We start from the raw sequence: 14,340 nt of genomic DNA on the forward strand, positions 1-14,340 counted from the left end.
AATCAAGTGACCTTTGAAAAATATTGTCCGGTGTCAGAAACGATTTTAAATTATTTTAAAAGGTTACAGCACTCTTACCCGCCATGGAAACGTCCTCTCTTCTGCTCCTGCTGAATGCGGATATTCTCCAGTCTAAGCGGGCTTGGAATAAAGCCAATCTCACAGCCCTCCTTGACCAGCCTTCCTATCCACCAGTCATTATTATATTTCTGGAACACAGAAAGGTTACTGGCTTCAGATCAAATGCTTCACGTCCAAAACTCCCTCATTTTGTTATCCACAATTCTTAACTCGGCACTGAAGTCAGAGTACTGGACAATCTGCACAGATTAAATGAAGTTAAAAGGTGCTGGGCAGTGCCTGGAAGGCTGATACCTACAGCTAGAGAGTGGAGAGCTGCGTAGCAGTGACAGCACTTGCTTATCTGTTAACTGCCCCAACACACCCTGCTGTGACCTTTCCTCTGGTGCCACCAGCTGAGGTGCTGAGTGTGATGAGATTTAATGATGAGATTTAATGACATTTCTGGTGACCAGATTCAAACCAGGCTGGACGGGGCTTTGGGCAACTTTTTGGGCAACCCTTCTTCTATCAGCAGGGCGTGGACTTCTGAGCGATGCCCCTAGAGATGAGACTGGAATCAGGGCTGTGCTGGGAACACCTGAACAATAGGAACAACAAGGATGCAGTAAGGGAAGCGGGGCTGTGTGCAGCAGGTCACCACCTCCCATCTGCTATTCTCTGCCTTCAGCGTGTGGGAGGACTACAGCTCCCTCCTGTTGGTTGCCATGCCCAGGATTTCTTCTGCACTGTCAGTAATTGTTGCACTTCATCTTTTAAGCACGTAACGTATAGTCTTGTAGGAGACAGATGAGACATGCAGGACATGCTCTCAATATAGCAACTCAGCAGTTCCTGCTGATGGTTCCTCTTGGCAGCACGGCGACCTTACTTCTACCTAGTTCAGTGTTCTCAAATCTGGAGCCATGGTTATTCTAGTCCAAGCGGTCTCTGCTGAAACGAGGGCAGCTGTTTGCTTCCAGCTCTGAGGGCTAGCAAAGGACATTTCCCTGATGGGAAGCAGGTTTAGGAGGTGGGCAGCTCAGGTGTGGTGCTGGATGGGACAGAGCACATCCCTGGGGAACAAGGAGGAGGGGGAAAACCAAGTCTACACACACGGAGAGGCAGATGCAGAGTTCACAGTGCCCCGCTTGCTCAACAGGGGGTGAAGCACCACTCCACACAAATATATGTATTTAAAAAACAGCCCACAACTAAGCTAAACAAAAAATAACATAAAAAATCTTTAAAAAAAATATCAAACTTCCATCTGTTTCCAGCTCACTGAGAAAATGGAACATGCAAATCAACTGCCTCTCCTGTGTCCTTCTCAGGGAGAAAGAATTTAAAGCAAACCCCTCTGTTCCAGCACCGATCTCTGTCTCTAGAGATGAAGAAGCAGGGGCTTTCCTCCTAAACAGGCCCAGTCTCGGGGAGATCAGTGCTTTGAAACAATGATGGACTAATGCTCAAAGAAACAGACAAATTAGACAGACAAACACCCCAAATAAACCCCCAGAACGCAGAGATAAAGAAATGGTTTTGCAAGCTGCAAGCCTGTGTGCAGATCTACAACACAACAGGGGTTATGCAAATTTTGAGGGCTCACTTCAGATTAATAATTGCAGAAAATATGCTCAACATGCAGTAAGATGTATTCTTCTCTGCTAAAGCCATATTCAGGGCCTGCTTATTCCCCTTCCTTTTTCCTTATTTTTGTACATTTTTGTCCTGCAGCCTCTTCCTTATTTTCCTTTCTTCTTGTATTACTCTAAGTCTCATCTCTCTTGCAAGCCTCTCTGGTGCTTTATGAAGACTGGCTGCAAACTGCTGCTACTCCCCTTCCTGATGGACAGACTCCCTTTCTATTACTTAATTTCAGATTCATCACAAACTGGATTTCATTGACTAGAGTCTGAACCTACCACGTTGAAGGGGATTTAAAATACAGCAAGGTTCTGTTTCCTTCCTGTGACATGAAAATGCAACTGGAAATCAGTGACATCGAGCTTCAAAAAGTGCAAGATAAGCACCCCAGGGTGCTGGGACTCTACAAAGGACGAACTACCGCTTGGTTTTACCTCTTTAATGTGTAGGAAGTCCTTGGCATCAAAAGAGATGGCAGTGCTTGGGACAGGAACATCTTCGTCCAGAGCACCGCAGTAACTCACATTAGTCTTAACAGCAAATGCTACTGGTTTGGACTACAAACAGAAACAGACATCACAAACAGCAGAAACTTTCTGAATCAAGCATTCATCTGTTGTATCCAATTACCAGAAGTCTAGCACAGGATATTTGCCAAACACATCACAATTCAGACCTAATCATTTCATACAAGCCACCAGAGTTCGGCTCACTAAAGCAGACCCCCTTTATACGAGAACATTTGCAGAATATTCCCCCCACACCTTGCTTGCAGGTAATGGCACTTGATTCACAGCCTACTTCCAAAGATACCATCGTCACTATAAACCAGCAGTGTGAATTTTAACACCAGGCAAAGGATAAGCGCCACCTAACTCAGCTATTAGAAAAGTTTACAAGAGTGCACCTTCGCCCTCTCGAGTTGTATAGCTGCTTGCTGTTCTCTTTCCTGGCGGATTGCTTCCCTGTCTTCTTCCAAAGACACATCAGAGTCTGAGGGTCTGCTTGTGTACGAATCCGCTGAGCCCTGAAAAGAAAAACACGTCGCTAAGAAAACAGATGTAAGAAATAGGAGCCCCCTCCCCAGACAGGTACGTAAAATACCTTTAAAATACTGGTTTTGTAATTCTGCTGTGTGGGTTTTACTTCTTGTTTCTGCAGAATTTACAAGAGAAGTAACATGGCTTTGCCTTAGCCAAAGGCAAACCCCCAAGAAAAGCCTCTCCCCACTTTCAAGGAATCCCTTCGCACTGGGTCACATCCAGCTCAGCTGCAGGCACGGTACAGAAGTCTTTATAACACTGAAATCCTGTTGGTCAGCCTTAGACTGGAGACTGCCAGGGGCTAGGTCACACAGACGCAATTCAGGTGCTATAAAGCCTGCTTGGAGCCACCCCTCCCTGTAAATACGGTGCCCTTGTGCCAGCACCTTCCTCCTGCTGTGTGCTGCACTCACACGAAGCTCTGCTCTCTGCTCAGGAGCAAAAAATGGCAAAATCACGGTGCTAAAAGCTACTCGACACAAAAGCTAAGCAGTGGTATGAATAAAACCGGCACGTACGAGCAGCAGCAGCGGGTAACTGCTCACGGGGACAATAAGGCATGGCCACGGCTACACCTCCTCCCTGGACAGCCCTCGGGGTGCGTGGCAGCAGGGCAGGTTTGCAGAGCAACCTCTCCTCTTGGTACAAAGCAACAGGACTCCGGTGTCCCACGCAGCGAGTGACACCTGTCCTAAGCCCAGGTGTCCCTCACAAGAGCCACAGTACAGCATCGTGCCTTTCAAATGTGTTTTTTCTTCTTAAATCACTTCATATCCTGCAGCACAGGGACACGTGTTCTCTGCAACCTGCCACAGAAGTCAACATCCCTCCTCTCCTCTCCGTGTACACCACCACTTTCCCTCGTTATTGCAGAGAGAGTGCAAAGCGAGCCAGCCCCCACGGCCGGGCAGCAGGACGCCCCTGCTCAGCACCTGAAGGGGACCCCGATATACCCGGGGAGGCTAAATCCATGCCATCAAATATTCCAGCCCTAAAATTACAGCTGCCCTCCGTGCAGGAGCCAGCATTGTTCAAGGCAATCAGAGCAAAAGGACCAGCAGAGCAGGAGGGCACCAGGAGAGCACAGGACACGCGAGCAGCCCATCGCTGCCCGAAACGCTGCGAGCAGGCACCGCGCTGCCTGGCTGCTGGCATCGCTTCTCTTACTGCAGGCAGCGAGGCTTCAGCAGCAGCAGGAAGAAGGAAAAGCAATGGCAGTGTCCAGATAATAAATGGGAAGGTGCCCCAGGAGCTCAGCACACGCTGGCGTGTTCGAGGCCTGAGGCTGAGCCACCAGCACTGGCGTTGTGCTGCTCCTCTGCCCCAGTCCCTGCCCCGTGCCGAAAGGTGGATGGAGCAGGGCTCCGGGAGGAGAGATATCAGCTCCAGGCACACAGGGAGGTGCAGGAGGTGCCTGTGAGGCACACACGGTGACCACACGTGCACGGGCACACACCGACGAATCTGCTCGTCCCCTGGCTGGGCTCAGTGCAGGGCTGCCAAGGAAGTCAGCAGCAATAACACTGTTGCGTGATGCACAGCTTCCCACCCTGGTTTTTAGATGTTTCTGCCTGAGCACTGACCTACTTTCTGCTGTCAGAAGCCAGGAGCCTTCTCCCAAGGAGCTGACGCCGCGAGGCTTCCCCGGGCTGCTCCCCAGCGCTGATGGCAGGGCCGCTGCTCCTGCGGGTCACAGCCAGTGCCAAGGGGCTTGGCTGCAAGGTGCAGCCCCGGGACCGTGCCTCCTGGGATGGGGAGCCGCAGGACAAGGCACAGATTTGCAAATCGTGGAGAGATGGATGAAAAAGCAGCCCGAGGCGAGCACAGCAGCACAGGCCCAGGAACGTGAGTGCCACATTTGGTTAGAGCAAGGCACCGAGCACGGCTCTCTTTGCCACCAAGAGCACGGCTCCTTCGCCCTTGCAAGTGCCCCCCGACTCCGTGGGCACCCCCGAGCGCTGTGCTCTGCTGCCAAGGCAATGCAAGGTTTGTTTCACATCTCACAGCCATTTTATTTAGGCTTCTGTGAGTTCATTTTTTCTCCTGCGATTTATTACTGATCTTCTCCCTCATTCATTTCCCTCTCCCGTCAATTAGCACAATTCAGCTTTGACACAAACGCTGAGGTTTGAAGCAATCCCCAAAATGGGAGGGAAATCGCGTACTTTGGCCAAAGCAGAGGGAACAGCAGGTCTATTTATTCAGCAACTACAAAATCCTGGCAGCTGAGCAGTCCTGCCCGCTGCCGGGTCTGCTGCAGGGCACGGGCCGAGCTGGCTGCGGGGCTGGGCAGGGCAAACCCCGGTGGTTTTGGGCCCCTGCTCCTGGACAACAGCAGCCAGCCAGGTCCTCTCCCTGATGGGAAGGGTGGAAGAAAACATCAACTTTTAGCTGGTAGTGTCTCAGGAGGTGAAAAAAAGACTTCAGTGAGGCTGCAAATAATTTTTTCCAGCTGCCAGAAATCTACAGACCCGAATTGCTCTCTCAGCGGCCGTGGCGTGCGATGCTCTGTCAGGCAGCTCGTGCAGTTAAGGCAGCAATCCATTAGAGGCTCCACTAAGCCAGGTGACAGGCAGGCTCTTTGGAGAAGATTTAGGGTGCTCCAGGAAGCATTTCTGAAACTGAACCCTGAGCAGAGAGAAAGCTTCTGCCTTCCCCGTGAACACCAGGGCAGCGTTGGCCACCTGCAGGCACCGGGCACGTCTCTGCCCAGGAGCTCTGGTGGCAGTCCCCGTGCTCCCCGACCGGGTGGTCAGAACTGCTCAGGAACAGAGAACGGGCACTACAGTCACTTGGGGACCGGAGACATTTTTTTTCTAAAGAAATGTATGGCTGTAAGGTTTTGGAAGCCAAGCATTGTTAGGTCTTGATTCTATTCATGCAATAGGTGAAAGAAGCCAAAAATCTGCTCCCCCTGTACTTCCTATCCGCAGGGTGCACACGGCTGCAGCGCACAAGGCAGCTTCTCCTACCTGCCAGAGCTCCTCGGCGGGGAACGTTCACCCTTTTTCACTCTAACAGGCTGAGCAGAAGTTGGGTAACTGGGAAAACAAAATACTCCAAGGCAAGACACGGCACAAACCCAAACTGCAGCTTTCTGACTGCCCTGGGGTACTGCCGCTGCCCGCAGTTGGTGCTCACCTGGTGCTGGCGCTCAGAGCAGGCAGCCCAATGTAATTACCGGCAGGTGATGTAATTAAGAGGTGAAAGCAGAGCCATGGGGATCTGTTCCTTTGGCAGGAGGACGCTGCCACGCGGCAGTGAGCCTGGGGCCAGGCAATCTGCGGGCTGCACAACTCCCCCGGCACGGCCAAGGCCCCATCCTCAGCACCGGGCTATGGGATGGGAACAGGGAGGCACCGAGGGCTGCTGCACCCTGCGGAGGCTTCGGTGCCCTACAACAGGTCCTGGGGAGCCACCACAACCCCAGGGACTGCACCTGGGCCAGGAGAGGAAGGGGTGTGTTGCTCATACCTTTGTCTTTTCGGCTTTTGCTCCCTGGGCACAAAAGCTCCTGTGCGACTTGGCCCCCTGCAAGCTGTCACGGCAAGGAACCCGAGGGGCTGATCCCAGCAGCAAGGCTCTGCAGAGCTGGGCCCAGCAGAGCTGTATGGATGGATTCCAGCAGGACTTTGTCACAGCTCCGTGCCCAGCAGAGGATGTGGATGTGCCATGGGAGGTCCAGAGGACAAGGTTCAGCTCCCAACCAGACCATTTGCTCGCTGAACAGCCACCGACACGAGCCAGCTGCATGGCCACTGCGCCTTGGGCTGGGATTTCAGAATGAAAGGCTCGGTAATTAGTTCCTCCGATATGTTTGGTAAATTTATTTAAGACAACTCATTAGGTGTCTCAGCAATTTGGAAATTACTAGGTAGTTAGAACATGTTGCTTCTTTGTGAATGCTAATTATTAGAAAATAGGGCAACTGTTCTGCTAGTTCTTTTCATGATCTCTTTTCCTGAATTTGAGATCTCGCAGTCACATCTCCTTTCTCGAGCAGCCCTCAGCTCAGCACAGATTGTGTTTTTACATCTAAAAACACTCGTAAAAAAAATAAAAAAGAAGCACCAGTAATAAATACACTTACTGCCAAAGCGCTGGGCTCTTCAAATGAGCATTCACGGCACAGCCGGCTGCCTCACGTGCACGACAGCACACGTTCACCTGCTGCTGTGTGCAGAAGCTCAGAGCTTCACGACCCACGGGGACCACGGGGAAGCCCAGGCTGAGGCTGTCCTGGGGTGCTGGCAGAGCCCCCGTGCTGCAGGCCCTCAGCTCCACGTCCCTGCCTGGCACGGAGCCCCAGGAGAGGGGCTGTGCGTGCCCTGCAGCACTGCCAGCATCACCTTCCTGTGATGGGAGGACTGAAACGTCTGCCTACAGCGCCCACAGAAGTGCAGGATGACAGATGTGAACATCCCCGTATTCTTTTTCCATCCCTCCAAAGTAACCCTTTTTTTTTTTTATTATTATTATTTTTGACCCAAACGACCATAAATCCAAGCGAACTGAATGAGGAGGATTGATACCAGAGAGATGGCAGACGGCTCGGATGGCTCTTCTCTAAAATTGTGCCTGCACCACCACGTTCGAGCAGGACAGCAACTTTACAAACGCCTTTTTTTGTTGCTGTGTGAGCCATGAAAGAGCTCGTGGCTGTCTGGGAGGGCTCTGATCTGCATTTGTTCCCACTGCCTGTGCTTAGAGGGACGACTGAATGGAGAGCTGCACACCTCTGCTCGGGATTTTGCTTTAATCTCTGCAGCTGGGCCCTCTTTTCCAGGAGAGCTATTCAGGAGGCCCACAGCAGGAAAAAAAAAAAAAAAGGTGTTTTTCCAGTGATGAAAGGCACCAAGCAAAAGCTGCAACGTTTAAAAATGGGGCTTTATTTGTTCTTAATTACTGTGGCTCTTGAAAGCAGCGAGTGATGTTTGCAAGGCTCTGGGGGAGCTGCTCCCAGGGGGTTTTCTGACACCTGGTCATAACGGGGCAGCCAGAGGAAATGCATGGTTATCCCAACCAAACTCTGCTGGCAGGGGGCCCTGCGCTTGTCCCCAGCACGAGGGCACAAATGGTTCTCAGCCTCGGGAACGGAGGAGACAAATATTGCCCCCAAGCACTGCCAGGCTTTTCAAGAACCCCCCTGCCTCTGCAGTTCCCCGCAGCAGGAATGTTCAACGCCATAAAAAATGAGAAATATGACAAGCAGGAGACACGAAGGGGAATTTTCCCCGAGACCCCACTGTCGGTGGGATCCCACCTGCCTTCAGCGCCTGCTTTTCCCGTTCAACCCAGGCACACAACCCTCTGTAAGGAGCTCTAGGATTACAGCGTCCCAATTTCCTTCTAGCGCGGTGCCACCACTTCCCACACCATCGGGCTTGGAACAACCAAAATAGCCCCGAATATTCCTCTCTGCTTCCCAAGCAGGAGCGGTTCGAACAGCCTGAGCTGCCCGAGGACGTCACCAGGCTGATTTAGAAGAGCACGCGCTCACCGACGCCGGCTCTGCCGCTTGCCCACGGGCTCGTGGGGCACGAAGCAGGACCCCAAATGTCCCCGCAGCTTCCCAGCAGCTGCCTTTTCGCCTCCACAAGCCTCCAAACTCAGATGCCTAGGAACAGTTTTAAGCACTAACAAATTCAGCTTGCGACCAGAGCACATTACTTTTTTATTTCCTTTCTGTTTTCCGCTCTTTCTTTTCCCAGGACCCTGCTCGAGCTGCTAGGATCCCGTTTGTCCTGCAGCAAGGACTGCACTGAGATCACCCAGCTGCAGGATTCACAGCGAGGGCACGCCACTAGAAATACCTTCCTCCAAAGCCCTCCAAAGGTTTTCCAAGCACTACGCACTCCGTAAATAGCAACTCCTTTCCCCAAAAGCTTGCGGTCTGCAAACTGAACGTGCAGAGAGCAAAACAGAAGTGAAGGGGCACCCTGCGCTCACCTGCCCGCGTAGTGTTGGAGCGGCACTTTATGGGACCTAACTGCTGTCATCAACCCGGGGAAGAAACACCGGTTTAACACTTCTTATTGCCAGCACCAAGAGCAAAGCTTCTCTACGAGTCACTGTCACATCCACAGCCTCCAGGATCTGGCAAAAGCAATGCAGGAGGCAGGCCCCGAGGTCCTGCTCTGTGCCAAAAGCCCCTGCTCTGTCAATTCTCACCGTAACACGACTGTACAGGAGCAGCAGACAGCACGACGTTAAGCACCTGGGTGTTGTTCTGTGCTGAAAGAGGGGGAAATGCCTTGTCAGGAGGGAAAGCTGTCAAAAACTTGACAAGGTTTAAACCCCTTATTTTGGCCTAAAGCTTTTGCTGTTATTTTGGGATATTCTACAAAAGGTACGTCTGTTCAAAAAATGTCTCTGCTGGCAAAGGTTCTGCTAACGGCCTATAAATCTGTGCTCAGATGTGCCCAAAAAGGCAGGGAATGAATATGGTGCTAGAGCGAAGTCAAAGCCTGGTCAAGGGTCTACAAAGGTTCACTCGTGGGGAACTCCCAGGACCCTGCTGGCTGCTAGGGGTCGTCTGTGTCAGCCGGGTGATCCTATTTACCTCCGAGGGCAGGGGACACTTGGGGATGAACACACAGACACAGCCTCTAATAACACTGATGCAAATATTAACGGTTACTCCATCTAGAGCCTTAAATGAAGCATTTTGCTGGTTACATCTGCACCCAGCCCTTGGCAGCACCCCACTGAGCTCTTCCTATGCTGCTGGGGCTCCGCAGGGGGCAGGGTGTCAGTGGCCAGCCCTCCCCTCCGGCCTTGCTTCTGGTACTCTGGTACACTGGTAATGGAGTCTTGAGGGGAAAAAAAATACACCAAGTTTTTAAACACTTTCTTTGTGCTGCTCACTGAATGCACGTGACCGAAAGCCATCACTGGAGCCTGTGTGAGACCTGCCAGGGCCAGCGCTGCTCCCAGCACAGGCACTTGGCCCGGTGGCACGCGGTGCTGGGGATGTCACCGAGCATCACATCTCCATGCCCCGCCGCTCCCTGCAGGTCCAGGTGCTGCTGGCACCAAGGGAGGCTCCTGCAGCAGGGTTTGTGCCCAGCTCTGCAGCAGCGTGCAGCAACAAGTGCAGAATGCCCAGCTCCCCTGGGAGGCACGCTTCCCCTACCCCCTGCCCAGCAATGGGGCCGGGATTGGGGAAAAACCCTGCTGAGCCGTGGGGAGGAGCAGCTTTGGCCGGAGCAGAGGGAAGGAGCAGGCTCTGCCTCGTCCTGGCAGCCTCAGCGCCGTGCGGGCTCGGTGTCAGCAGCACCGCGGCAAGCCAGAGCCATGGCAGAGCGCGACTCGCTCTAGGAGAGAGGAGGAAAATAAAAAGGAAGAAAAAATAAAAGAGCGGCCCGTGGGATCCCCCGAGACTGCAGCACGGCTCCAGCAGGCAGGCGGCCGCTCGGGAAACCGCCGCTGAATTTCCTCCTGAAGAGGGGTGGGGGGGGAAGGCCGGCAGCCACCTTCCAGCTGCTGGCAACCGGCAGCTCCCGGAGCGACGCAGCCACTGCAGGTGGGCTGGGAGGATGCAGCCGAGGGCAGGAATTATTTAACAGCAGAAGAAAGCAGCAGGAATCGGGACGTTGGGGCTGCGCTTGTCGTTACTGCGAGGACACAGCCTGAGCTTCCTCTTTCTGTAGGAGAGGGGAGCAGCCAAGGGAAGGGGAGCCGAGCTCTGGTAATAGCTCTGTGAAATAGGGAGCTCTAATGCCAAACAGATCTCACCAACCGTTCACAGATTAAATTTCTGTTAATGAAGGAAGACACAAAATACCTGGGCCGATTCACCTCCCTCAGGGTGTGTGCTCCCACCCAGCAGCTAGCACTTGCCTGCAGAGGAAGCGAGTAACAAAGCTCCGACCAGAAGAGCCTCCCCCTGCAGACAACAGAACAAACGGGGTTTGTGTGTGTGGATTTCGGTACCGAGGCCAAACACGTCTTCCCGTGAAGCACAGAGCTTCACACACGACATCCACGGGACCAGATGCAACCCTGAAGCTGTGGGCAGAACGTTTCTGCCATGCTGATGCAGTTTCATCTGGAGAGCGCACGCAGCACCAGGCTCTCCTCCCCCTTCGCAGAAAACAATAGTGCAAAATGAGAGGCTCAGAAAGAACACAGATAATAGCCAAAAGCCTTGAGAAAATGTCTGGGCAGAGACAGACCGAAGTGCCAGGGAAAGAGCTTTCCCTGCATCGTCCCAAACCCTTTCCACTCTGCCTGCCTGGCACAAGCAGAAACAGCAATGCACTGAGATCAATACCTGTATCTAAACACAAGTTGGTTTTACAACCAGAAGGTGCAAACTGGACTCAAAGCCAGGAAGCAAGCGACGTAAGACATTCAGAAGGGAGTAGCAGAGCTAAACTTTGTTAAATGTTCTTAAACGTGGTCAGAGATGAAAACCTCCAGCACAGCAGTAACTGTTGGCAGCACCAGCAGTGACATCCAGTGCCAACTTTCGGAGCCGAAGTCAACTTCTCAGTTCAGTTCAGCACAACTCCTGTGAACGCGCTGCCATCCATAGTTCGTGTCTATCAGGAGCTATTCCAGTCTGCAGCCCTCCCTCTCTTCCCCTCCCACTCGCTGCATGTTTGGCTGCAGCAGGCCCAGCAGAATAAAGGCGAGGATTGCTTAGTGCCTGCTGAACTGGATCCGCTGTGGAGGGCAACACCAGGCACTGAAACACTTCCTGCAGCTCTGCTGCTGAGGACAGCAAGGAGCAAGTAACAGAGCTGAGATTAGCACAGAACAATGCAGGGAAGTAAAGTGAAATTGATTTTTATGATTATTTTTTGCATCAGTCTGCGTACTGCTCATTTTCTAGTAAGACACTGATAAAAAGCGCCAAGTTCCAGTATTCCTGGTTTATGGTGTGGAAACCACAGGGCTGAAGTCTCAAGAACATTTTAACCAGGATAAGCACTACACGGCAATACAGCTCCTTCTCTTATCTTGGCAGAAGTGTTGAAAACAGGTATGCTTAGCAAAAACTCTGCTTTTTCCTCTTTTTTATTTTTTTTTTGAGGTGCAAGGCGACCTCGGGTCCCTGCTGCCCGGTGCTCTTGTTGGACAGACAAACAGACAGGGGAAGCCGCGCTGCCCCCAGATGTGGCTGGTGCTGAGGCATAAACCAGCGATGGGGGCAGCTCTCCCAGGGCTGGAGCCTTCCTCCTGCTGCTGCCAGCACCAGGCACCACAGCTGAAACTTCACCGCCGGAGGACAACGCTGGGCTTGTTCTGCCAGGAGCAGACGAGGGCACCACGGATTGTTCTGGAGGATGAAATCTTACCATGGGATCTCATGACACAGGTAGCTTCATGGCTCGTTCATGGCCACAATTGACCCAGCTTTTAAAAAAAATTATCTTCCAGCCTTGTAACACCAGACTCAAGAGCACCTACAGCAACACATATTAAAAGAAAATTGGACGTTTATGGTAACTAACCCCTAATTGTGACACCACTGTACCAAGGGCAAACAGCCCGCGGGAGGACGCTGAAGGCTCGAGCCGAGCAGCGCCAGAGCCTATTTGTGGGGAAAAGGCCTGGCATGGAAAAAACAGGAAGGGACTCGCAGGGAAAACATATTTGGTTTCAGCAGAATTGTCCCAAAATAGAACGGCTCGGGGAGTTTGATTTGTAGTGTTAGCAGCTTGTTCAAACACGCGCTCCACCACTTCGGCGCTGAGCAGGATGAGACGGGGTATTTTTTCCCCATGATTTCTTCCATGTTGCTGCAATAAATCACGTCGCTGCCAGCCTGGTGGAAAAGCACAACCAAACAGCTCCAGATCTGTAACTTGTACAGCCTTTGTACTACTCCATGTTTTTAGGAGAAAAAACAGAATCATCCCTTTGTCCTCCTCCACCCTGGTTTCTTTGCTGTGCTGTTGTGAAAGCAGAAATCCTCCCAGCCCCAATGACCAAAGCAGAACCTGCGGGGTGCTGCTGCTCCTCCTGAAATAGTCCTAAAAAGCAATTAACCCCCTTTCTGACAGGGCCAGCTTTGGAGACAGAAGGTGCAGAATGAAGCTCTGTGCATGCACAAGGGCAGGTTCCCGGCTTCCTCCAGCTCTCCGTGCCGGGCAGAAAAGCCTGGCTGGTGCTGGACACACGCGTGGTTCCCCAAAGAGAGGCTCAAGCTTTGGACTCAGCGCTGTGGGGCAGGCAGAAGCAGGGGGGCACACGGCGGTGATCAGGAGAGGTGATCACCACTGTGTGATCCCAAACCCATCCCCTGCTCACGCTGAGTGCGTTAGGAACTGCAACAGTTTAAGGAAGGTGACCCCAAGGGGAGGGGAAGGCAGTGAAGGAGCAGGAGCCGGGAGGAGGAGGCCAGCAGTTACTCTCCCGGTGCTGCCCACGCTGAGTGTGGACACTTGCCTGTCTAACCCACCTGGCTGCCCAAATCTCCTCTCCTTTTCCAAGAACTGCTCTCCCGTGTCCTTTTTCCAGGTTTACGAAGCACCCAACACAAGTTCCCTCGAAGCCAAGCACCAGCACAGCTCCGTACACAGAGGGAGCTTCACCAGGAGTGAGTGGCGGGCAGCAAAACTCATCTGACACGCAGAGGTCTGTGACATAACATCTGAAGAGAAGCAAGATGCCCTCCAGTGATCAACCTCTTCGTCTTCCAGCAGCCTGCCTCGCCACAGGTGCACCTGAACGTGAGGACGTGCTGAAGGCCCGGCAGGAAGGAGGGGACGCTGCAGAGCGAGGCACTCCGGAGCTGGAAGCGGGGCACGGCTGGCACAAAAAGCGGCAACGAAGCACTGTGGAAAAATACCAACTGGGATCTGACGGAAGTTTGTGAGCAAATCTCCCCAGCGCTTGCAAACTCAGCATTCAGGCAGCTAAGTGGCACTTTGAAATTAATTACTGGGTTCAGAATGACCACGAGTGGCTGGCAGGCTTGTCCTGCTGGGAGAGCCATCTGCAGACACGCGAGTCGCTGGTTTTGAAACCAGGCCCTGCTGCCTCTGGAGATGCATCCTCAGCGGAGCGGACATCTAACGGCTCCACACCATGGTTCAGGGAGATAGCAAGCAGGCCGTGACACCGCCAAATCCCAGGCTAAGCCTGTCCCCTCGCTGCGTGTTCTCTCTGTGATGTGCTCCTTCAGCACCAAGGGCTCCACTCCTCCCCCGGGCGCCCTTGAGCTCCGAGAGCGCCGTTTGTGCTTCCCAGCAGCAGCATTTTCTTAACACCGGGATGTTTCTGGAGCAATCCACAGCCCAGGAGCAGCCCTCGTCACTTCAGTCAGACCCCGAGATCACTCAGGAGCTGCCCAGAGGAGCCCCAGCACTGGGGTAAGGCCGTGGAAGGACGCACCTTGCTGCTCAAGTCGCTGTCCCCGTCAGGTGGGCTCTTGCACGCTGCTGAAGTTGAACACACAACGCCAGCTATTCCTCCTTACGTCCTTCCAGCTAGATGCCTTGAAGGTTTTCTGTTTGGTTTGGTTTAGATTTTAACGTATTTTTGCTGAAAACAACACTTCTATGGAAACAGCAGGCGGTGATTTCTAAAAAATCTTCCTCTTCCTGCAGGTTTTCTTCGCCTGCCAGGCTATCAGATC

The 14,340-nt window shown here is 52.8% G+C and overlaps 1 protein-coding gene across 5 annotated transcripts in view; it reads right to left on the reverse strand.

The window, feature by feature from the left end:
* The window catches only part of CACNB4 (calcium voltage-gated channel auxiliary subunit beta 4), a 65,007-nt gene that overhangs the window by 23,563 nt on the left and 27,104 nt on the right, over positions 1-14,340 (reverse strand). For 4 of the 5 annotated variants that reach the window (XM_032189740.1, XM_032189741.1, XM_032189742.1 and 1 more), the window contains 3 exons: positions 2,615-2,734; positions 2,142-2,264; positions 79-209 (listed from right to left, as the gene is read on the reverse strand). In XM_032189740.1, coding sequence (XP_032045631.1) covers positions 79-209; positions 2,142-2,264; positions 2,615-2,734 — 374 coding nt within the window. Of the gene's footprint in view, positions 1-78; positions 210-2,141; positions 2,265-2,614; positions 2,735-14,340 lie in introns of those variants that run through there. The other variant, XM_032189745.1, reaches the window with a different exon arrangement.

This window comes from Aythya fuligula, chromosome 6 (genome assembly GCF_009819795.1).
Source record: "Aythya fuligula isolate bAytFul2 chromosome 6, bAytFul2.pri, whole genome shotgun sequence".
In the NCBI taxonomy this organism is placed as follows: Eukaryota; Metazoa; Chordata; class Aves; order Anseriformes; family Anatidae; genus Aythya; species Aythya fuligula.